General features: G+C 35.0%; 1 protein-coding gene across 7 annotated transcripts in view; it reads left to right on the forward strand.

The window, feature by feature from the left end:
* Positions 1-23,538, forward strand: part of NEK1 (NIMA related kinase 1) — a 274,969-nt gene that overhangs the window by 93,162 nt on the left and 158,269 nt on the right. For all 7 annotated transcript variants that reach the window (XM_035022727.1, XM_035022725.1, XM_035022721.1 and 4 more), the window contains one exon: positions 3,648-3,750. In XM_035022727.1, coding sequence (XP_034878618.1) covers positions 3,648-3,750 — 103 coding nt within the window. The remainder of the gene's footprint in view (positions 1-3,647; positions 3,751-23,538) is intronic.

The raw sequence follows: 23,538 nt of genomic DNA on the forward strand, positions 1-23,538 counted from the left end.
CATCAGAGTGGTACACTGTTGCAGCTGATGAACTTACATTCAATTAGTTTTTTAATATTAGAGCCTGAGCCATGTAAGACCATTTTATAAAACTATTGAGTGCCTCTTAACATTTACGTTTTATGGGTGCTTTTATTTTTCCAAGTCTTTTTCTTTCTATTGCATCATTTAATTTGGGTAAAGCTGACAGCAGTTCCATTCCATCAGATTGACATTATGCCACTTAAACAGAGGAGGAAGCTTAATGAGTAAACCCCCTACATTCTTTTCTCATCTCCTTAACTCTATACCACTCCAGCTCTTCTACCTTAAACCATATTGACTCATTTTTTATTTCTCAGATTATTTCTTCTACCTGGATTGCTACTTATTTTTGTGTTGTTTTTACCTCTTAATCACCCATAATCATCCTTTAAAATTTTTAAATATCCCTTACCCGTAAAGGATCTGAGCCATGGATGTGAAGTAACCTACCCAGATGTTGGCACTTATTCATGCCTTTGTAATAAGAAAAGGAAAGGGAAGAACTTACTCCTTTTTTTCCCCCCTCTCTTTTCAGGATGAAAAAAGGGGTTGTCTTAGAATAATTACTTCTTTTTAACTCATTTTAATGTCTCTGTATTTTATTTTGCTAATTCCTAATTTCTTAGGTTTATATATTTATATAGTAATTGTGGTTTATATAGTGTTTATGTTATTACTTTACTATTAATCTAGATTATTGTTTTACTGATTTGTTTTTTAAAGATTTTATTTATTTGAGAGAGAGAGAATGAGAGAGAGAGAGCACATGAGATGGGGGAGGGTCAGAGGGAGAAGCAGACCCCCTGCTAAGCAAGGAGCCCGATATGGGACTCCTTCCCGGGACTCCAGGATCATGACCTGAGCCGAAGGCAGTCGCTCAACCAACTGAGCCACCCAGGTGCCCTGTTTTACTGATTTTAAGTGGAGTAATTTTGGAACTCAAAAGATGGAGACGATAGAGTGTTTAATTTGTCTAAAATAGTATGTGCTATGAATTCTTAATAATGTTTAAGGAAGAAAATGACCATTGAATAAATTGACTATTTCTGGTTTATTTCTATGAAGGTAGCATGAACAGTTTGTGCCAATAGTTTAGCAGTTTTACTGTTTTAGAGAGGAATAAGAATATAAGTATGGGTTCTTATTTTAGTGTATATGAAGTAGTAAACAAATGTGAAAAATAAAGACAGTTTACTTATAGGTTTTTAAGTGTTATGAGGGGTCATAGAATTAATTAAACTGATTTTGTCCTTCTATTAATAAGATTCATTACTCTCATTTTTGTATATTGAATCAACCTTGCATTTTTGGAACTCTGTTTTATACATCTTTACATCTTCAAAGACAGATATAGTATAATACTGGCAAATAGTTGACACTTAATAAGTATTTGTTTAATAAATGAGAGGCGAAAAGAAATAATGTTAAGCAAAAATCACTACAGGTTTTAAGTTTGTGATTGAAAGCAGTGATTTATGTAAACCTGCTTATTTAAACCAGCTTAGGAAAAGACTATTCAGTGAAGCTAAACCTATAAATCATATAAATAAATAGAACAGGAGTACTTTATATATTTAAATGGTATGAAAATCTATAAATTAAAACGATTATATATATGACCAGGTTTTACTAAAATAATTCTGTGCAGCTGTTGTATTAACATACGTCAGTTGGAGGTTTAGACTGACAAACATTGGACATGGTATCTTAGAATGGGAAATGAAACATGTTTTACTTTTATAAAGGTCAGAGATGCAGTCAGGATACAAAGCAGAGAGATCAGCAATTTTATTTAGTTGTAAGTGGTGGTGTAAGCTTCCAGGACCCCCCCCAAAAGAGCCTTACCCGTAGACATGCAGCTTCAGATTACATGTCTGAGTGTCATATCCTCTTAAAGTTTATGGGCCCTCTTCAGGCCCAACCTTATATAAAGGGACTATAGCTGACTAGGATACAGCCTTGCCTGGATATATGCAGGGAGGTATGTTGCATCCAGACTAGATATTAATCTCATAATTATACGGTGCATAGTATGACTGCTAGAGGATAGCACATGTGCACTACAGAGGCATAAACAAATTTCTTATTCATTGTTCTTAATCTACTCAAACTACCATGGGTTATGAAGTACATTTCTGAATTTGGTGATGTGGAACTAGATTAGGAGTTAGCTACCTACATACACCTGACAGTCATAATAAAAGACTCTTAACCAGTTATTGGAATTATCTAATCTTAGAAAATTCCAATGATGGAAATCAGGAAGTGTTTAAATCTTTTGGAAGACAGGAAAGACATTACTTCATGTATTATTCAGAACATAGTTATGATCTTAAAGAGAGGCTGTAGCAAGTTTGTGTGCCTTAGTATCCAAAATCTGAGTGGAAGCACAGCCAATCACTTGTTCATCTTTTTAACTCACCTCCAAAATTAACTGCAGTTGATATTATGCTATGAGGTCTCTGATTGTTGGGGCTGGGTTTTATTTATTTTTGTATCTTTCAAAATACATTAACAGACAGGCATAATATGTAAAAGGCACAATATATATTAGGTACAATAGAACAGGTATAGTATATATTAGATGTTCAACAAATGTTTATATATATATTTTAAACTAAAACCTAAATTTTTAAAATTTAAAAAAATATTTAGAGAGAGGGAGCACATGCCAGCAGGGATGGGAGGCGCAGAGGGAGAGGGGTAGAGGGAATCTTAAGCAAGGTCCACACCCAGTGCAGAGCCCGACTCAGGCCTCAGTCTCACAACCCTGAGATCATGACCTGAGCAGAAATCAAGAGTCAATGCTTAACCAACTGAACCAGCCAGGTGCCCTTATATTTTTTATTTGTAGTTTAAACTCAACATGTTTACATTCTTTTATAATTGTCAGAGAAAGATACAGAAATATAACCTGTGCATTTTACTTTTTTTTTTTTTAAAGATTTTATTTATTTATTTGAGAGAAAGAATGAGAGACAGAGAGCATGAGAGGGAGGAGGGTCAGAGGGAGAAGCAGACTCCCTGCTGAGCAGGGAGCCCGATGTGGGACTCGATCCCGGGACTCCAGGATCATGACCTGAGCTGAAGGCAGTCGCTTAACTAACTGAGCCACCCAGGCGCCCTGCATTTTACTTTTTAATAGTTGTGATACTCAAGGAATTTAGACATTGCTTTTTAACTGTATTTTGAAAACTCACAAACTTTTTATTCATTTTTGAATTTGTATTTCAGTTTTGAAATTGCTACTGTACTGTATTAATTTTACTTCAATGCTGTTTAAAGAAGGTCCTTAGATATATTTGGTACAGAGTTCTGAGATAAGTTTCACTACTGGGAAACTATTGAGATTTTTCTATAATTAAATATAGTCCAAAATAATAAATGTGAGAGAAACCTTCTTGATAAGATTTGGAGTAGTAGTATAGATTTTACTTCTATTTAAAATAGTGAAGAATGTGATTTAGGTAGTAGTAAAATATGTAGCTATTTTTTCATTAGAGGGGAAGGTTTTATTTCATATTCTGCAACAAAGAAAACATTTAGAATAAGTCTAATTTTTAACTTTTTGAAATACTTAATGTTCAGAATTTCTGACTTTGCTATTTGTCCAAATTACTCAGGCAAAAGGGGCAGCTAGCTGTGGAAAGAGCTAAACAAGTAGAAGAGTTCCTACAACGAAAACGGGAAGCACGGCAAAATAAAGCTCGAGCTGAAGGACATATGGTACGATTTTTTTTTTTTGAGATTTTGAACATATTAATATTCAAAGTGAAGGTCTGGAACAAGGTAGGTATAAATGAATTCTAAATCTTTACGAACATTTAAACTTTACAGAGTATAAAGTTGTGATAATGTCTTTACCATATGTCTTCTGCCATATCTTATGCCAAGGTGAAATTCTATCGATGATTTGGTTAATTAGGAGTAAGTTCATAGCTGTAATCTTCCTTTAAAAAGAGAAGTAGAGAAAGCAACCTAGATATTTATATTAAAACAAATGAGTTTTTACATTGCTAGGTTTGTTTTTTCATACATGCTTTTGGTTTTAAATACTTTTAAGTAGCAAAGAATTTTAAAAGAAAAATGGGAAACATTTTGATAAATATAAGTGTAACTATGTATTTTCTCAAACACACATTAGAAGCAAAAGTATATTAAAACCTCCATTATGCCAGCTAACTTAATTAAGTCATGTATCCAAGAAGATATTAACAGTTTTTAGATAATCATTTTAGTAGTTAAAACTTAATAGTTTTGACTTGTAGAGGTGCACAAATGCCTTTTGACCTTTTGTCCACAGAACAACTGATGATTGTTTCTATCAGCACACCACACCATGAAGCATCCTGCTAACATAGAAAATAGGTCAATTATATGGTAGTGTACTTGGATTACATTTATAACTACTATAAGTTCATAAGTGGTATCTTTGTGAGTTAATTATTTCAATTGAGGATATTTTTCTTTGAAATAATGTCATCAAAATGTACTTATATTTTTTAATGGTTACCCTTTATATTTTTAACGCATGAATTTGTTTTTCTAATTTTGGAATTAATCTGTATTTGTATCCTTCCTGTAGATAGTAGAAGAGAACCTCCTGTGTTTTCTCTTACCCCATATCTCCAAAGTTAATAGCATCTGGAATTTTAGTTAGATTTTAATTTAAAATATTTTAAAACAATTATTAGACTTGTCAAGATTTATATATTTCTCTCCTCATCATTACATTCTACTATTCTGCCCTCACTTTATTTTTCTTTATGATGGAGAATATTCTCTGGCAATTCTTTTGGACAGAAACTTCCCAAGATATGTTGGGAATTGTCTATTTTGTCCTCATGCTTAAATGATAAGTTGTAGTAGTGGTCAGTTGGTGAATATGCTTAGCATTTGTATGCCTGAAAAATTATTTTGCCTTCTTTTTTGAAAAATATTTTTGGTGAGTGTAATATTATAGGTTGAGATTTTTTTCTTTCTGTACTTTAAAGATGTTTCTCTAGTTATCTTCTGGCATGTCTGTTTCTGATAAGTTCACTGTCATTCTTATCTTTTTCCTATATATGTAATATGTCTTTTTTCTCTACTGACTTTTAACATTTTATCACTGGAAACAGTTTGATTACAGTGTAGCTTAGTGTAGTTTTCTTCATGTTTATTTTGTTGGGATTCACTGAGTTTCTTGGATCTGTGGATTTACAATTTTCATCAAGTTTGGAAGAATTTCACCTATTTATTAAAAAATATTTTTCTGTTCTCTGATTCTGAGACTCTCAGTACCCATTCACTAGACCATGTGATGCTCTTTCAACAGCTCATTGAGGATCTGTTCATTTTTTTTCACTCTCTTTTCTATTTTTCATTTTGGATAGCTTTTATTTCTGTATCTTCAGGTTCATTAATCTTGTCTTCTGCTTTGTCTAATCTGTTAATCCCATGCAAACATTGTATTTCTTTTTAATCTCAGAAAATTTTTTCATCTTGTATTTTTTATTTCTTAAAGTTTATTTGGGTCATTTTTATACTTTCCATTTCTCTCTTTATAATGTTTATGTTTTTCTCTACATTCTTGAATTTGAAGATAATAGCTGCTTTAATGACCTTTAATAATTCTGTTATCTTTGTCATTTCTGATTGATTTTTCTCTTCATTGCGGTCTTTTCCTACTTCTTCACATACCTCGTAATTTATGATTGGATGCCAGGTATTGTGTGTGTGTATAAAAATTTTGGATTTTTTCATATTTAAGTATGTTGGGGCTTTATTCTGGGATGCAGTTAAGTAACTAGGAAATGGTTTTGAGTCTTTCAGAGTTTGCTTTTAAGTTCTGCTAAGGCAGATCCAGAACAGCCTTAAGTCTAGAACTGATTTGGCCCCATTGCTTCAGCTACTGCTTCTTTTCTTTTTCTCCTTAAGAGAATGCCTATTAGAGGGATAGATTGGAACTTTCATCAAATGTCCTTTTGTCTGTACTTCTGTTTCACCCTTTTTATCCCTTTCTCATCCTTTTTATGCCTTTCTCTCTTACTGCTATATTTTAGAAATATTCCTAGGCCTGGTTTTTAGCTCACTAATATAGTCTTAAGTGTTGTCTACTCTATAGTTCAGCCCACCTAATGAGTTTCTTCTTTTGATTTAGAAACTTGTGTTTTCATGTCCATGAAATGTAATTCGTTTTCCCCTAAATCTCCTTAATCATATTCTCATTTTTCTGATAATACTACAGTTATTGCAAAATCTTGTTTTTAGTGTGCTATTATTGGTTTCCTCCGTTTTTGAGTTCTCTTATTTCACAGTGTTGGCATTCGTCAAACCTTGGTGTTCTTGACAGTATTCATATTTGGGAGTGGCTATTTTATTGTTCATTACCTTTGTTTGAATGACCTCCTGGTGAGATGGGAGAGTGTTACTGACCTGTCCCCTGCACAGTTTTCAGTGGGAGTAGAGAATGGATGGAACTGGTATTGATATTCTGTTAGGCAAATACCTCAACAGTTTATTTTCTGGGCTAAGGAGACTCTCATTCTTCTTCATTATAACCAGTCATTCAGAGGATTAGCCTGTCTTTTACCACTACGCCCTCTCTGGTCACTCCTATCTGAAGGTAACTAACTGCTTTCTGGCTTGTGGAGATGAGTAATGCAATGGAGGTAATCCTCTTACTGCAACCACTGTTGTCTGCTCCTAGACCTTCTCATGTTCTTAGCTTCCAACAAGTCTGAGAGCATGCTTAATGCTGCTCACATCTTCTGTGATAGTATTCTTTCTGACATGCTTTTGCTAGGGAAATTTCTCACTTAAAACTGATTTTGTATACTTTTCTTTATCTCTGGGTTCCTTATGTACTTGGGACTACCAAGAGTTTTGCTTGTTTTTGAGTGCTGATATGTATTCACTTAAAACAATTTTCTTCTAGGATTTTGCAAGAAGGGAAGCAATAGTGTCATGTTGCCATCTTACAAACAGAATTTAGTATTTTTTTTTTAAAGATTTTATTTATTTTTTTTTGACAGAGAGAGACACAGCGAGAGAGGGAGCACAAGCAGGGGGAGTGAGAGAGGGAGAAGCAGGCTTCCTGTGGAGTGGGGAGCCTGATGCAGGGCTCTGTGCCAGGACCCTGGGATCATGAACTGAGCTGAAGGCCGATGCTTAATGACTGAGCCACCCAGGCGCCCCCAGAATTTAGTATTTTTATTTTCTTATCATTAAAAAAAAACCCTTAAATACTTAGAGATCAGCAGTGCATTTTGACTGATTTTTTATATGACCTTCCAAGATCCATTTTGTTAAACTATACAGAATTTCTTCATTCCCTAGATGACTAAGTGTATACATAAAACTTTACCTTAGAAAGATGTGGGTAAGAGTGAAGAATTTCTATTTTTCTATTTTATATTGGGTATTGCATCATATATTAAGTTTTGTCTATCTGCTAATTTAAAAACAAGGCAGTTAAACATTTTTGGGGTAGTAGGTTAATTAATTAAAGGTTACTTAATTAAAGCTTACTCAGATGTAGTTTGTCTCTAGAGTAATTTATCATCTTAATGTTGAATAAAAATATATACACTAGTAATGTGAGGCAATGAATAGAAGTGAGAGCTAAAGTTAACTGTTGGGAAGGCCTCACAGATTTTAAGTTTGAAGTTAGAACTTTTTTATAATGAGATAGAGGTACTATTTAAAGTTTGCCTCTCTGTATTAGTTTTCTATTGCTGTGTAACAAATTACCATAAACTTAGTAGCTTAAAGCAACACAAATTTATTACAGTTTCTGTGATCAGGAATCTGACATGTTTTAACTGGATCCTCAGCTCATGGTTTCATAAAGCTAAAATCATGGTGTCAGCCATCTGTGTCCTTATCTGAGGCTCAAGTAGGGCAAGATCTTCTTCACTGCTTAGAGTGTTGGTAGAATTCTTTTTCTTGCTGTTAAAGGATTGAGGTCTTCATTGTCTGACTACCTTTTGACCAGGGGTCCATCTCATTTCTAAGAGACCACTGTCAGGTCTTTGCCATGTGGCCCCCTTCATCTCAGCAACAGATAACTTTTTGTGCATCAAACCCCTCCCATGCTTCAAATTCCTGACTGCCACTTCTACACCCAGCAGGAGAAAACTCTGATATTAAAGAGCTCATGTGATATTACTTCACACCTGTCAAAATGGCTAGTGTCAAAATAAGAAATAGTGTTGGTGAGGACATGGAGGAAAGAGAGCCCTTGTGCTCTGAGCAGTAATGTAAATTGGTGCAGCCACTGTGGAAAATAGTATGGAAGTTCCTCATAAAATTAAAAATAGAAATACCAGCTGACTTAGCATTTCCATTTCTGGTTATTTACCCCAAATAAACAAAGATACTAATTCAAAAAGATATATGCACCCCTGTCTTTATTGCAGCGTTATTTACAATAGCCAAGATATGGAAGCAACCTAAGTATCCATTGATAGATGAATGAATAAAGAAGATATTGTATGTGTGTACACACACACACATACATGCGCATGCACACACACATACATGCACACTCATAGGAATACTACTCAGCCATGTAAAATAATGAAATCTTAACATGGATAGACCCAGAAGATGTTATGCTAAGTGAAATAAGTTAGGGAAAGACAATAAACTGTATGACTTCATTTAAATATGGAATCTAAAAAACAAAGTAGAAATGGACTCATAAATACAGAGAACAAATTGGTGGCTGCCAGAGGGGCAAAGGGTGAGAGGGTGAACAAAATAGGTGAAGGGGATTAAGTGGTACAAACTTCCAGTTATAAAATAAATAAGTGATGGGGATATAAATTATAGCATAGGATTTATAGTCAGTTATGTTGTAATAAGTATGTATAGTGACAGATGGTAACTAGACTTACTGTAGGATCATTTTGTAATGGAAATAGATGCTGAATCACTCAGTTGTACACCTGAAACTAATATAATATTGTATGTCAACATTACTTCAGTTTAAAAAAAAAGAAATAGCTCACAAATATCTCCTATCGATGAATAAATATGTAAACAAATAAATGGCTCATGTGATTGGTCAGGCCCACTGGATAATGTCTCTATTTTAATGTCAGTCATCCCATTTAACATCACCTAATTGTGTAGATAAAATCCATCATATATAAAGTGCTGGGGATTATATAGCATTTGTAAGCCTGGTGGAGCAGTAAGGGAAGCAAGAAACCTTGGAGCTTTTAAAATTCTGCCTATCACACTCCCTTTGCCTTTAATTTTAGAGACTACATCTGGGGACAGTAGACTAGGCTAGGTGAAGGAGCTCCTTTTAAGTGCTGTCTTTATCAACATGCTTGATAGGACAATATTCTACCCAGGTCTTCAAACAAGAACTTTTTTAGAAATTGGTTTTATTAATAGTTGCAATTTAAATACAATGAAAGTCACTACTCTTAAGTGTATAGCACAATGAGTATGGACAAAGTAGTCATGTAACCACTGCCGCAATCATGGTATAGCACTATCCCATCATCACTTAAGTTTTCTCATCTCACAATAAGAAAAACAAAATTTGTGGGCACCTGGGTGGCTCAGTTGGTTAAATGACTGCCTTCAGCCCAGGTCATGATCCTGGGGTCCTGGATCAAGTCCCGCATCGGGCTCCACCTGCTCTGTGGGGAGCCTGCTTCTCCCTCTGCCTCTGCTTGCCACTCCCCCTGCTTGTGCGTGCACACACTCTCTCTCTCTCTGTCAAATAAATAAATAAATCTTTAAAAAAAGATTTGTAACTGTATATGATGATTCATGCTAACCAAACTTCTTGTGATAATTATTTTTTCATATATACATATATCAGGTCATTATGTTGTACGCCTTGAATTGGTACAATGTTATGTGGTAATTATATTACAATAAAACTGGGGGAAGGGTTTTTTGCTGTCCCTTTGGAGTCAATCTGCCACCAACTATAGGAAACAACTGATGTGCTTCCTGTCACTATAGTTTTGTCTTTTTATTTTTATTTAATTAATTAATTTATTTATTTAAGATTTTTATTTGTGAGAGAGAATGAGCAGTGGGGAGAGGCAGAAGGGGGGAGAGAGAGAGATTGAGAGAAAGAGAAGCAGACTCACTGCTGAACAGGAATCCCATCGCAGGGCTCAGTCCCAGGACCTGGAGATCATGACCTGAGCTGAAGGCAGACGCTCAACCTACTGAGCCACCCGGGTGCCCCAGTTTTATCTTTTTAAAAATCTTATGCAGGGGGCAACTCTCTGGCTCAGTGGGAAGAGCATGTGACTCTTGATCTAGGGATCATGAGTTTGAGTACCATGTTGGGTGTAGAGATTACTTAAATAAAAATTTTTAAAAAGTAAAGATTTTATATTAATCTATCAATTATATAATATATAGTTTTTTAAAATTTTATTTTATTATGTTAGTCACCATACAGTACATCATTAGTTTTTGATGAAGTGTTCCATGATTCATTGTTTTCATATAGCACCCAGTGCTCCATGCAATCAATACATGCCCTCCTTAATACCCATCACTGGGCTAACCCATCCCCCCACCCATAATATATTAGTTTTTGAGGTTGATATATATCAGTAGTTTGTTCTTTTTTATTCCATATTGAGTCATATTCCATTGTGTGGATGTATCACAATTTGTTTATTCCTCAGTTGATGGACATTTGTGTAGTTTCTGAAAGAGATGCCTTTAAACTTGTTGGAATAATGTGAAAATTAAGTTCACAAACTTATATGCATACGTGTATAATTGGTTAGCCTGTCCTTCCTAGGGAGCCCTTCTTTCTGAATTGGCATATCCCTCCGTATTATGTGTAACTTAGCTAGTGACTATTTTTATATTCAGGCTTCTGAACATTGCTGAGGGAAATTAAAGTTCTGATGATTAATGTCAGATCAGATTTTGGTCTCTGGCTTCAGCCAAGCTGTCAGTCCTGCTAGCAATCCTTTTATATCTTCATGGTCAGTAGCCTCTCTCATTGTCCACTGTGGAAATTTTCTTCAATAATTTTACCCTTTATCTTTCTATGAAGATAATCATGATTTCATCATTATTTCACAGAGAAAATTGGGCTTACAAGGCCCACATTTCCTCACATTTTCTGTCCCTAAACTTATAGATTTCTAATTGTACCAAATTTTTCTTTGTTTTCTCTAGTCTCGGAGGACAGAACTTCCTCTATTCAAAAGTAATTTCTCCCATTCCATCCTATTTGATAGTTATACTACTAATTGTTAACATCTCATTTATTGGGTATTTGCTATATGTTAGTTGTCATTCTAAGTTCTTGTATTACTTCTAATCTCACAACAGTTCTCTGAGGTAGATTCTTTTACATTTGTATTTTACATCCTACTGAGGCATAAAGAAATTAACTAGATCAAGCTTTACAGCTGCTAAATGATAGAATAAGTATCTAAATTTCTGTAGTCTGGGGGCGCCTGGGTGGCTCAGTTGGGCATCTGCCTTTGGCTCAGATTGTGATCTTAGGGTCCTGAGATCGAGCCCTGTGTTGGGCTCCCTGTTCAGTGGGGAGTCTGCTTCTCCTTCTGCCCCTGCTCGTGTGCTCGCTCTCTCTCTCTCTCTCCCTATCCCTCAAATAAATAAATAAAATCTTTTAAAAAAATAAATTTCTGTAGTTTGACTTTAGAGCCCACACTTTCATCTGTTTACTTAAGGGCCTTCTTGCCCTTGCTATTCCTTCATTCCTAATGTTCCAGGTTTTCTTAAGTCATTTCTGTCTATAGAAATTCCTTTAGCAGTTCTTTTGGATCAGGCCTGCTAGCTATAAATCTTCTTATTTCTGATGTAGTATTTTGGGTTGACAGTTCATTTCTTTTAACATTGAAAACATGTTACTTCTCTTTCTCCTATGTAGTTTGTATGTATGTATTTATTTATTTGTTTGTTTGTTTGTTTGACAGAGAGAGACAGAGCGAGAGAGGGAACACAAGCAGGGGGAGTGGGAGAGGGAGAAGCAGGCTTCCTGTGGAGCAGGAGCCCGATGTGGGACTCGATCCCAGGACCCTAGGATCATGACCTGAGCCAAAGGCAGATGCTTAACAACTGAGCCACCAGGCGCCCCTGTCCTATGTAGTTTTTAAGGAGAAATCCTCACCCACTCAAATTATTTTTCTCCTATAAGTAATGTCTTATTTTTCTCTGGATGCTTTAAAATTTTTTTTGCTTGTCTTTAGTTTCAGCACTGTAAATTGTCTTTGGCATGGATTTCTTTAGGTTTATTCTGTTGGTAGTTTGCTAAGTTTCTTGAACTTGTAGATTTATGCCTTATGCCATTTTTGAGCCATTGCTTCTTCAGGTATTTTTTTTTTTTTTTAGCACTGTATTCTTTTCTTCTCTGGGTCTCTGATGACATGAATGTTAGATCTTTGTTCTTGTTTCAACAGTTCGTGAAGCTCTGTTCAGTTTTTTCCAGTTTCTTTTCTGTTACTCAGATTGGATAATTTCTATCCTGATTTGAGGTTTTCTTACTCTTGCCCCTTTCATTGTCATTTTGCTTGTTTGACTCATCAAGTGCGTGTTTTTTATTTTGGCAGTTGTATGTTTCATTTCTTGTGTTTCCATTTGGTTTTCTTTATCTTTTATTCCTTTGCTAATACTTTCTATTTTAACCTTTTTCACCACTGTTCATGATACTTTTCAAGCACTTTTATAATAGTTTCTTTAAAATTTTTTGTCATATAATGAGCACTGGGTGTTATATGTAAGTGATGAATCACTTAATTCTACTCCTGAAACCAGTATTACACTATATGTTAAGTAACTAGAATTTAAATAAAAATTTTGAAAAATGTTTTTGTCAGGTAATTATATCATCTGTGTCATCTAATCATAATCTGCTTTTTGTATATTCCCAAGTAAATTGAGATTTTTGTGGTTCTTCATATGCTAATTTTGGATTGTATCCTGAACATTTGGAATATTACAGTATTACTCTGGATTTTATTTAAATCATACAGAGATTGTTGATTGTATTTGTTTTAGCAGACAATTGACCTATCAGGCCCAGGCTACAAGTTCCTACTTTTCTGTTGTGTCCTACAGTTCTGGCTAACTTATTTTCTCAAAGTCTTATAGTGCCCTTCAGATTCGTCCTACAGTGTGGTCTGTCTGAGATCTGGGTAGAAGTCTAGCTGTTAGCTCTATTTTCAAAGTCTTTGGTGTGCAGAACAGGATTATATCCATACATACATAGGTTATCAGTAAGCCCAGGACTTTATAAACAACTTAGGAGGTCATTTTCCTGAGCTCCGCCCAGTCTGCCATTGACTTGATGCTTTTCTACTCCCTGGGGCTCTACTTTTCAGTCTTCTAGATATAAGCCTCCTATCTAGGATTTCATCACTTCTGAAGCCAGGGTGGTGGGGAGGGGGGTGATGACGGAGAAGGGAGAGGGAACAAAAGCAATAGGTTTTGGCTCTGCCTTTTTGGCATTTAAGTGTCACAGACAAAAGTTCTCCTCCTTCAGAGTTTGCTTCCTATAAGCTCCCCATTGCTGTCTCAGCAGCCACCACAGCAGTGAGTTTTCCTGCAGGCTACAGCACAAAAGAAAGTTAAAAAGGAGAGAGAAAGAAAAAAAAAGGGGAGATTTCCTCCTTTCTCCTCCTTACTTTCTCAAGTTTTCCAAAGAGTTCCCTCTGCTCCATAAGCCAGAACTGGAAGTTTGTTTCTTTTCTGTTCTTTCTTTCTTTCTTTTTTTAACCTGTCATCACCAGAGTGCTCAATTCCAGGTTTTTGACCAAAGTTAGGTTTAGGCCAGAAGATACCATAGTTTAAAAAAAAAACTACGGACTCACCACATACTTGGTGGTGGTAGTTTGAGTTTTGGTGTTCTCTAATTTGCCTGCTGCTATTTACTTTTCAGAATCCTCAAATGTTCTGTCTAGATTTTATAATTCCATTCAGTGGGAGAGGAGAGGTAGCATGTGCTCATTTCATCTTGCCCAGAACTGGAGCTTTGTGATACTCATTCTTAGTATGTTCAAAACTAAATGCATTTAATTATTTTCAAACCTAATGCCCTTGCTGTATTACCCCATCTTACTATAAAGAATCACTATTAAAGATGGCTTGACTTTGAGGTTTTGGTTTGAGTTACTGGGAAGTCAAGTGATCTTTCAGAATCATCCCTCTTGTCACTGGCCCACCCAACTCATATCCATCCAATCAGTGACCAAATCACATGTTTTCTATCTTCTGATTATCTTGTATCCTCATTTCTATTTTTATTATTTCTGCCCTAGTTGAAATTCTCATCTCTTGCTACTCTTTTCATCTCTTTACTTCTAATCTTGGATCTTTATTTGCTTTTTTAAAGTTTTATTCATTTATTTGAGAGAGAGAGATCATGAGCAGGGGGGAGAAGTAGAGGGAGAGGCAGACTCCCCACTGAGCAAGGAGCCCGATGCAGGACTCAATCCCAGGACCCTGAGATCATGACCTGAGCTGAAGGCAGACTCTCAACTGACTGAGCCACCCAGGCGCCCTAATCCTGGATCTTTCAAATGCATCTTTTACTTGAGCTGGCTGCCACAGTGATCTTTCCAAAGCAAAATTGAATGCATTGCTCATTTGCTTAAAGTTATTCAGTGGTTCTTTATTGCCTGGAGGGTAAATGAAAACTTCTTTAGCTTAGCTGAAATTTTCCATCCTTTGGCTTTCTTACTGCTCTTGATTTCCCTCTCTCTTACTTTCTTCACCTCTTAAACTTCAGCAGTACCAAAGCAATTTTTTTTTTTACCAGATATCCCATCTCCCTTATCTTTTTGGAGAGAGTTCATAGTATCTTTCTGTTGCCTTGTTGGCTTGGGCACTATTGCAGAGGATGTGGGAGAGATTCAGTGGGGAAGAGTAAATTGGTTTCCTGCTGTGAGGGGGAAGATGATTAACTATAGAAATAATTACCATTGTTATGTACAGTGTGTTATAAAGCTTACAAAAAGCTTTCTGATTTTTCTGGCCTTCATTTATCTTCCTAAGAAAGGAGTTTATCAGCTCTAATAATTAGGCTTAGGGAGGAGAGAGTAGGAGAGGACTATGGTAACATCTCAAGAAGTACTTCAGCGTCTACCTTGAAAACACAATCAGAAATCTGTGGGAACACTCATTCATAGTGTTATGTGCTGTCACTCAATCCTGTGTCATGTAGGAAGACTCTCCTTAGCCCAGCATTGTTGATATTGGAAAAAGATCACTTAAAGTAAGTCTAACTAATATAGAGATCCACATTTGGAGTAAAGGTTGGGATTTTACCTTGAAAAATACAATTTAAAAATTGTCTTGGGTATTATATGTAAGTGATAAATCACTAAATTCTACTTCTGAAACCAATATTATACTATATGTTAACTAACTAGAATTTAAATAAAAACTTGAAACTAAGCAAAACAATAAATAAATAGAGAACCTGGAAATACATTCAAGAGACATGTGAAGAAATACTCCTACATCTGTGTGATGTTTAATGACATGGCTTTTGTTGTTTTACCTATTCCATCTTGAGATATAATAAAAATTTATTTTTCTATAAAAAATAATTATACTTTTATCAGAATTTTGGCTATATTTAAGTCTATATTAATTTGAAAGTAATTAATTTAGGGAGGATTGCAATTTTTCTGATAGAATTATGTAATGAATACTGTATGTGTTTTATCAAATCCAAGATACAACTGTAAGGCATATTATTATTGTACGTATGACTAAAAGAGAAAAAGTGTTGCCAGTTTAATTGATAACAGTACTTTTTGTTACTTAACTTTTATACTTGCTTTTAGATTTATTTTTTTTATAAAATAACTTTCAGATTTATGTTTTAATTATATCATTCTTGTGAGTCCATAAAAAGGAAAATATGAATGAAATAAGCTGATAAAGGTATTCATTCCTAAATCTACTTCACATTTATAATTTGACTTTCTGGTCATTTTTTTAAAATTTTATTTTATTATGTTAATTTTATTTGTTATGTTTATTTATTGTTATACAATACATCATTAGTTTTTGATGTAGTGATCCACCATTCATTGTTGTCATATCTGGTCATTTCTTTATTTCTTTCTTTATTTAAGATTCTGCTTTTCGTTAGAGAGAGAGCACGCGTGCAGGCAAGCAGGGGGAGTGGCAGGCAGAGGGAGAAGCAGGCTCCCCACTGAGCAAGGATACTGATGTGGACCCAGGACCCCGGGATCATGACCTAAGCTGAAGGCAGACGCTTAACTGACTGAGCCACCCAGGTGTCCCGTCATTTCTTTTTTAAATTAGGGTCGTTGATGTTCATGTTTTCTCAAGTAATATTATCCTCTATGACACCAAGTGCATTGAGATTTCAACATTTCTTAAGAGTACTCCAGTTTTGTCTCTTGGATTTTCTCTCAAGGAGTTAACACCAGTCTGCAAGTTTTATTGCTTGCATTTTCTTGTTCTTAATAAAAGAACTTAATGGAAGGTTTTCAACAACTAGCAGGGGTCATGTTTCCTTTTGAACAAGCCCGTAAGTGATTTCTTATATCAAAACTTTAAGGGGTTACAGTTGTCCAGTTATGACACCAAGGAAGAAAAACTAACAAAATTTAGACATCACTCAGGCATAACATATTTATGTTACAACTGATTTCTGGCCCACAGTTGAGGAGATTATAACAGAGTATAAGATGCCATTGACTATAAGATGTACCGCATTTCAGAGATATTAAAATGTTAAAAATTATTCATATTAGAATTGATGAAAGATGGTGCACCCTTCACTTCATGATTTTACATGTACTTTTATAATATAAAAGAGAACCACTTTTTAAAAATGGCTGAGGGCACCTGGGTGGCTCAGTTGGTTAAGCGACTGCGTTGGGCTCAGGTTGTGATCCTAGAGTCCCAGGATCGAGTCCAGCATCGGGCTCCCTGCTCAGCGGGGAGTCTGCTTCTCCCTCTGACCCTCCGCCCTCTCATGCTCTCTCTCTCTTTCTCTCTCTCTCTCAAATAAATAAAATCTTTAAAAAATAAAAAATAAAAAAATAAAAAATAAAAATGGCTGAGACTTTGACAGTTTTCTAAAGATCATTTCTTAATTTTTTAATAACCAAAATATTTTGAGGAATCAACATTATAATTCTTTGCAGTTTTCTTTTATTCATTTAATTTGTCCTGTCATATGTATAGATGATTTTGCATCTGATTTGAACAATTTTACAATATCACTGTCATCATCTTTATGAAATCCTTCATCTTTGGCAAGATTTGCAATTTCCATTGTCATTCATTTTGTATAACATCCAACAGTCAGGGAGAGATTGACCAACAGAGACCTTGATGTGATGAATGTGAATAGAAACTGGTGTTAAGTGGGGATGGAATAATACCTAGGAACTAATTTTATAGTGGTCATTTGGGGCTGTGACTCTTACTTACTTCTCAAATTCAACATTGTAACTAGTTAAATCTTTATGTAACTATACCTAGAGCACAGTACAATAATGAATATTTATGATAACTCTGACTCTTCAAGAAAAAAAATTAACATCAGTGATTTAAGGCAGCAGTATTTATTGATAAATATTAATAGTCACCATTTGTACAGCTTGAAAATGTACATACATTTATCCTGTGGTTTATCCTTATAACCATTTAAAATCTCCATTTTTCTGATGAAGAGAAGCAGTTTTAAAGAGGTTGTGACACATGCAGGTCTCAAACCTAATAAGTGTTTTCTGATACTTTAACAAATCACTTTATAAATAAACAAATCTGAACAGTTAAGATTAAGTTCTGAGTCTTAAAAATTAATCCTTTGGAATTGGAAAACTGCTGTAAATTATTTGCTCAGTATGTTTTATTAAGTGCTTTGGGAAATCATAATGAATTATAACATTGTTTCTGTGGCAAAAGGAAATTGAAGTCCCTGACTTATAAGCATTTGGAACATAAATAATTTTTAGGTTGAAATTTAAAGAAAATGTGGATTTCAAAATAATTTTATATGCTTGTATATGAATTCAAAATTTCCCTGTTTGGGTCACTGAAATTTTCAAAAAATAAAAAATGAAATCTTCAAAAGTCAGGGAAACTAACAAGGAAGACTTCAGCCAAATGGTTTGCTTTCTTCTAAACAGTATGAATAAAAAGTAAAGTAACTGAGAGTCTAATCCTGACAATAATTCTTTGGATAGGAATTATTATTCCAAAGTTACAGGTTTTGAAACCAGCTCAGAGTCCTTAGTACTCTGCCTAGGATCACATAGTATACAGAGGCAGGATGTAAGCCCAGTGTGTGACTTTGGAGATTATGCTTTTAGCTATTTTACTATTGCTCTTTGTTTCTTTTTAAATCTCATATTAGTATTTGCTTTAATTTAGGTAAAACTTGTAGACATGATAATTTTGTAGAGCAGGTGTAGATAAACTTTTTCTGTAAAAGGGCAAATAGTAAATATTTCAGGCCTTACAGTCCATATTGTGTCCTACAAAACAAATGGGTGTGGCTGTGTTCTAGAAAAACTGTATTCACAAAAACAGGCAGCAAGCTAGATGTGAGCTGGGTATTATAGTTTGCTGATTCTTTTTAAAAAGTATCATAAGAGCAAGTTAGTTCTTCAATACTAAGTTGTTTATTTAAAAAAATTTTTCAGTTCTCTAAAAAGTATTGTCTTATCCTTCTAAAATAAAATGTTTGGTACAAAGAAAAGAATATATGTAATATATGTGTAAATTATGAAACAAAATATTATACTCAGGAGGGTAGAGCACTAATAAGTTCAGTCTATATACTGCTCTCTAATCTAGGGATTGGCAAATGTTTTTTTATGAAGGGCTGGATAATAAATATTTTAAGCTTTATTAGCCATAAGGTCTCTGTCATTACTACAAACTTCATTGTGACACGAAAGTAACCATAGACACTGTAAATGAATGAGTGTGGCTGAGTTCCAATAAAACTTTATGAACACTGAAATTTGAATTTCTTATAATTTACATTTGTTCATGAAATATTCTCTTTATTTTTTTTCACCATTTAAAAATATGAAAAACCATTCTTAGCTTATGGTCCATACAAAAATAGGTGGCAAAGTGGATTTAGCCTGTGAACTGTAGTTTGCAATCTCATGTCCTAACCTTTTTTTCTGCCTTCTCCCAGAGGTGCCCATTATCCTGATTTTTGAATTTATCGTTACTGTGGATTTTTTAAAATACTTTTTTTCCACCTATGTATATGCACCTACACAGTGTAGTATTCTATTTTACTTTAGAGCATTATAAAAATTATAGTGTAGGGATGCCTGGGTGGCTCAGTCAGTTAAGCATCTGCCTTCAGCTCAGGTCATGATCTCAGGGTCCTGGGATTGAGTCTGCATCGGGCTCCTTGCTCAGCGGGGAGCCTGCTTCTCCTTCTTCCTCTGCCTGCCACTCCTGCCTGCTTGTGCATGCTCTCTCTCTGTCAAATAAATAAAATCTTTTTAAAAAAACCAAACTATACTGTATATAGACTGGGACTTGTTTTTTTTCATTCAACATTATTTTTCTAAGATTCATTTATGTAGTTGAGTATAGTTGTATAATATTTTTTGTGTGGATATTACCACAGTTATTAATTCTCCTGACAGTAGGTATTTATTTAGTTGGGTATGAGTTCTGCTTTGAACATTCTTGTACATGTTTCTTGGTACACATGTGCAAGAATTTTTCTTGGTTATCAGTTTTCCTCTGTTGAGTAACTTAGAAAAACTGAATTATTTCCCTTGAGAAATGTTATTTCTTATTAACTCATCTTAAATCATTCTGTATTTACTTATACTAATGGAAAAATGCCTTAAAAATGTGAAGTTAAGTGTTAAACATTTCATTCATTCATTTATTTAATATTACACAAACTTTATTGACTGTTTTGTGCCAGCAACATTTTGTAAGATAAGCAATAAATAGTTAAACCAACAAATAATAACAGCAGCTGCTTAGTGAAAGCTTAGTATGCCAGGCATTATGTTAAGTATTTTATATACATTATCTGTGTATTAGTCCTCTAGGGATGCTATAACAAAATACCACAAACCAAGTAGCTTAAACAGCAGAAATTTATTAGCTCACAGTTCTGGAGGGTAAAAGTCCAAGATCAGCATGTCTATAGGGTAGGTTCCTTCTGAGGGCTGCAAGATAGAATCATCCATGCCTCTTCCCTATCGTCTGGTGGTTGGCTGGCAATCTTTAGCATTCCTTGATATTAGAATCATTACCCTGATCTGCCTGCATTTCACATAGTGTTCTCCCTGTGTGTGAGTCTGCTCCAAATTTCCCCTTTTTATAAGGACATTAGTTGTATTGTATTAGAATCCACTCTAATGATATAATTTTAACTTGATAAATATTCTATTTCCAAATAAGTTCAAATTCTTGGGTACTAGGGGTTAGGACTTCAACATACAGATTTTAGAAGAACAGTTCAACCCATAACAGTCTCTTTTAGACTTTACAACAGTCCCATGTAACTGTCAAACCTTAATGATACTGGTCCTATCATAGAGTATACTGCATTACAAAAACCCTAGCTACTAAAAAGTAACTTAAGCACAGTTCCAAAACAAGATGACATAAACCCTCTTTTCCCTGCTTCTCCCTTCTAAATAGAATTAAATACCCTGGGAACTAGTTAACATACAACTGTAGTAGGATTCTATATGCTAGAAAGAAGATGAACTAACTAGAGACCTCAGGACTTAAGAAATAGTGTGGTCCCCTGGGGTTTTTTTAATCTCCCATATATTGTGGGCTGGGTGTTGGCCATGCTTGCCTCCCAGATCCACCACAGACAAAAAAAGCAAAAACAAAAACCAAAAGCCTGCTCTCACTTGCCAAATTACTGGGAAAGTGGAATCTCAGGATCTGCTAAGTGGGATCCTCTTGTAAGCTGTGGGCAACAATGAAGCCTCAAGCTGCCCCAATCTCATTCCACAACTAGAGCATGGGCAGGTGACTTGGAGGGCAGTTTGACCCATCAGTGGCAACAAAGCCTTGGACAATCCCAGTTCCACTCAACAACTAGGGCACTAGCAGGTGATTCCATTTATCCACAACAGAGTAGCAGCCATGAGGCCTTTGTATCTCTGTGCCCTCCACCTAGCAACATAAGAAGACCCAGACCAAGTGTCATCTGCCTCCCACTCTCAGGAGATCTTCCAATAACAGCAGGTGGCTCAGGGAGGCAACTTTCATTCTCACAAGATAGCACCAGGAGAGACTGAGCAGGAGCACCATCAGCACCAGAACAGTGAAGCAGATTAGAATAATATTACAAGGGTTCAGGAAAGCAAACTGTCATCAGACCTAAAGCCCACAAAAGTAGGCCAAAACCTAAATGCTAATCCTAAATGGAGTTTTTGCCTGCTAAAATTGAAGGTATAAAGAGTTCTCAAATAATTAAAGTATTCAGGACATAATAAAAAAACACTTGTCATACCAAGAACCCAGAAAACCACAACCTGGATGAGTAAGGCCACAACGCTACCACTGTTCTCAAGATGAATTACGTATTGGAATTATCTGACGAAGATTTTATTTTATTTTTTATTTTTTTAAAGATTTTATTTATTTATTTGACAGAGAGAATAAGAGAGAGAGCACATGAGAGGGGGGAGGGTCAGAGGGAGAAGCAGACCCCCTGGTGAGCAGGGAGCCCGATGCGGGACTCGATCCTGGGACTCTAGGACCATGACCTGAGCTGAAGGCAGTGGCTTAACCAACTGAGCCACCCAGGCGCCCTGATGAAGATTTTAAAGCTGCTTCAAACAAATGCTTCAGCAAGCAATTAAAACTCTTTTGAATGAATGTAAAAAAAAGGAAAATCTCAGTGAAGAAACAGAAGTTATAAAAAAATAACCAAATGAACATTATATAATTGGAAGATATAATAACCAAAATTTAAAATTCACTGGATAGATTCAGTGGTAGAGTGGAGATGACAGAAGAAAATGTTTCAGTCTTAAGGATCTGTGGAACAATAAGAAGAGATTTAACATTTCTATCGTTGGAGCCCAAAGGACAAGAGAAAGGTTTGGGACTGAGAAAGCTATTTGAAGAAATAATAGCTGAAAACTTTCTACATTTGGCAAGGGACATAAACCTACAGATGTAAGAAGCTCACCAAGCCTGCAACTAGGATAAACAAAGAAATCTTCACCAAGCAGTATTATTAAATTTCTGAAAGTAAAAGACAAAGCAATTTTTTAAATATTGATAGAGAAATGACATATTACCTATAAAGCAGCACCAATTTGGATGACATCAGATCCCTCATCTGAAACTATGGAGTACAAAAGGAAATGACAGCATTTTTCAAGTGCCAAAGGAAAAGAACTGTCAATCCTGAATCCTTTATCTGATTAAACTGTCCTTCGAGAATGAAGGGGAAATAAAGACATTCTCAAAGTAAACTAAAAGAATCTCTTGTTAACAGAGCAAGTACAATTGCTAAGGACAAAGAGACAAAGAGAGATATTATATAATAATAGAATCATTCCTGTAAGAAGTTATTTCGGTCTTAAATGGGTATATGCCAAACAATGGACTTTCAAAATATATAAAGTGGAAACAGCTGAAAGGATAAATCCACAAGTATAGTTTGGGACTTCAACACCCTACTTCTCAGTGATTGATAGAACTGCTAGACAGAAATTAGCAATGATACAGAATAGCTAAGCACCATCACAAGCTACCAAGTTCTAATTTACACTTGGTAGATCATTCTACCCAACGATAGCACAATATACATTTTTTTTTTAAGTGGAAATGAGTTAACATGCAATGAGACATTCACCAAGACAGACTATATACTGGATCATAAAACCTTCAGGAATTCAGAAGAATCAAAATTACACAGAGTATAATCTTTGAACATCATGGAGCCAAACTAGAAATCTATAATAGATGACAGGAAAAATCTACAAACAGTTGAAAATTAAAACACTTATAATAAGATGGGGTCAAATAGGAAATCTAAAAGGAAACTTAAAAATACATAGAACTGAATGAAAATAGACACAGAACATATTAAAATTTGTGAGATTCAGCTAAAGCACTGCTCTGAAGGAAATTTATAGCACTGGATGCTTAGAAAAGAAGAAAGGCCTCAAATCAGCACTCTTAAGTTCCTACCTCAAGATGCTGGACAAAAGAAGAGCAAAATAGACCCAAAGCAAGCAGAATGGAGGAAATCATTAAAAGCAGAAATGAAATTGAAAATGGGAAAACTATTGAGAAATTTTCTAATGAAACAGAAAGCTGGTTCTTAGAAAAAAATTGAATGAAATTGATAATCTCTACAACAATAAAAACAAAGATGACATAAATCACCCATATCAGGAATAAAACAAGGAATATTACTACAGCTCTTTTAGGAAAAAGATAATAACAAGTACCTTGACACTCAGAAATTCAACACCTTAGAAGAAATAGACCAACTCTTTTAAAACTACAGACTACCAAATTGGAATAGGTACCTTAAATAGCCCT

The sequence above is a fragment of the Mirounga leonina genome, unplaced genomic scaffold (assembly GCF_011800145.1).
Source record: "Mirounga leonina isolate KUSES-001 unplaced genomic scaffold, KU_Mleo_1.0 Mir_176, whole genome shotgun sequence".
Lineage (NCBI taxonomy): Eukaryota > Metazoa > Chordata > Mammalia > Carnivora > Phocidae > Mirounga > Mirounga leonina.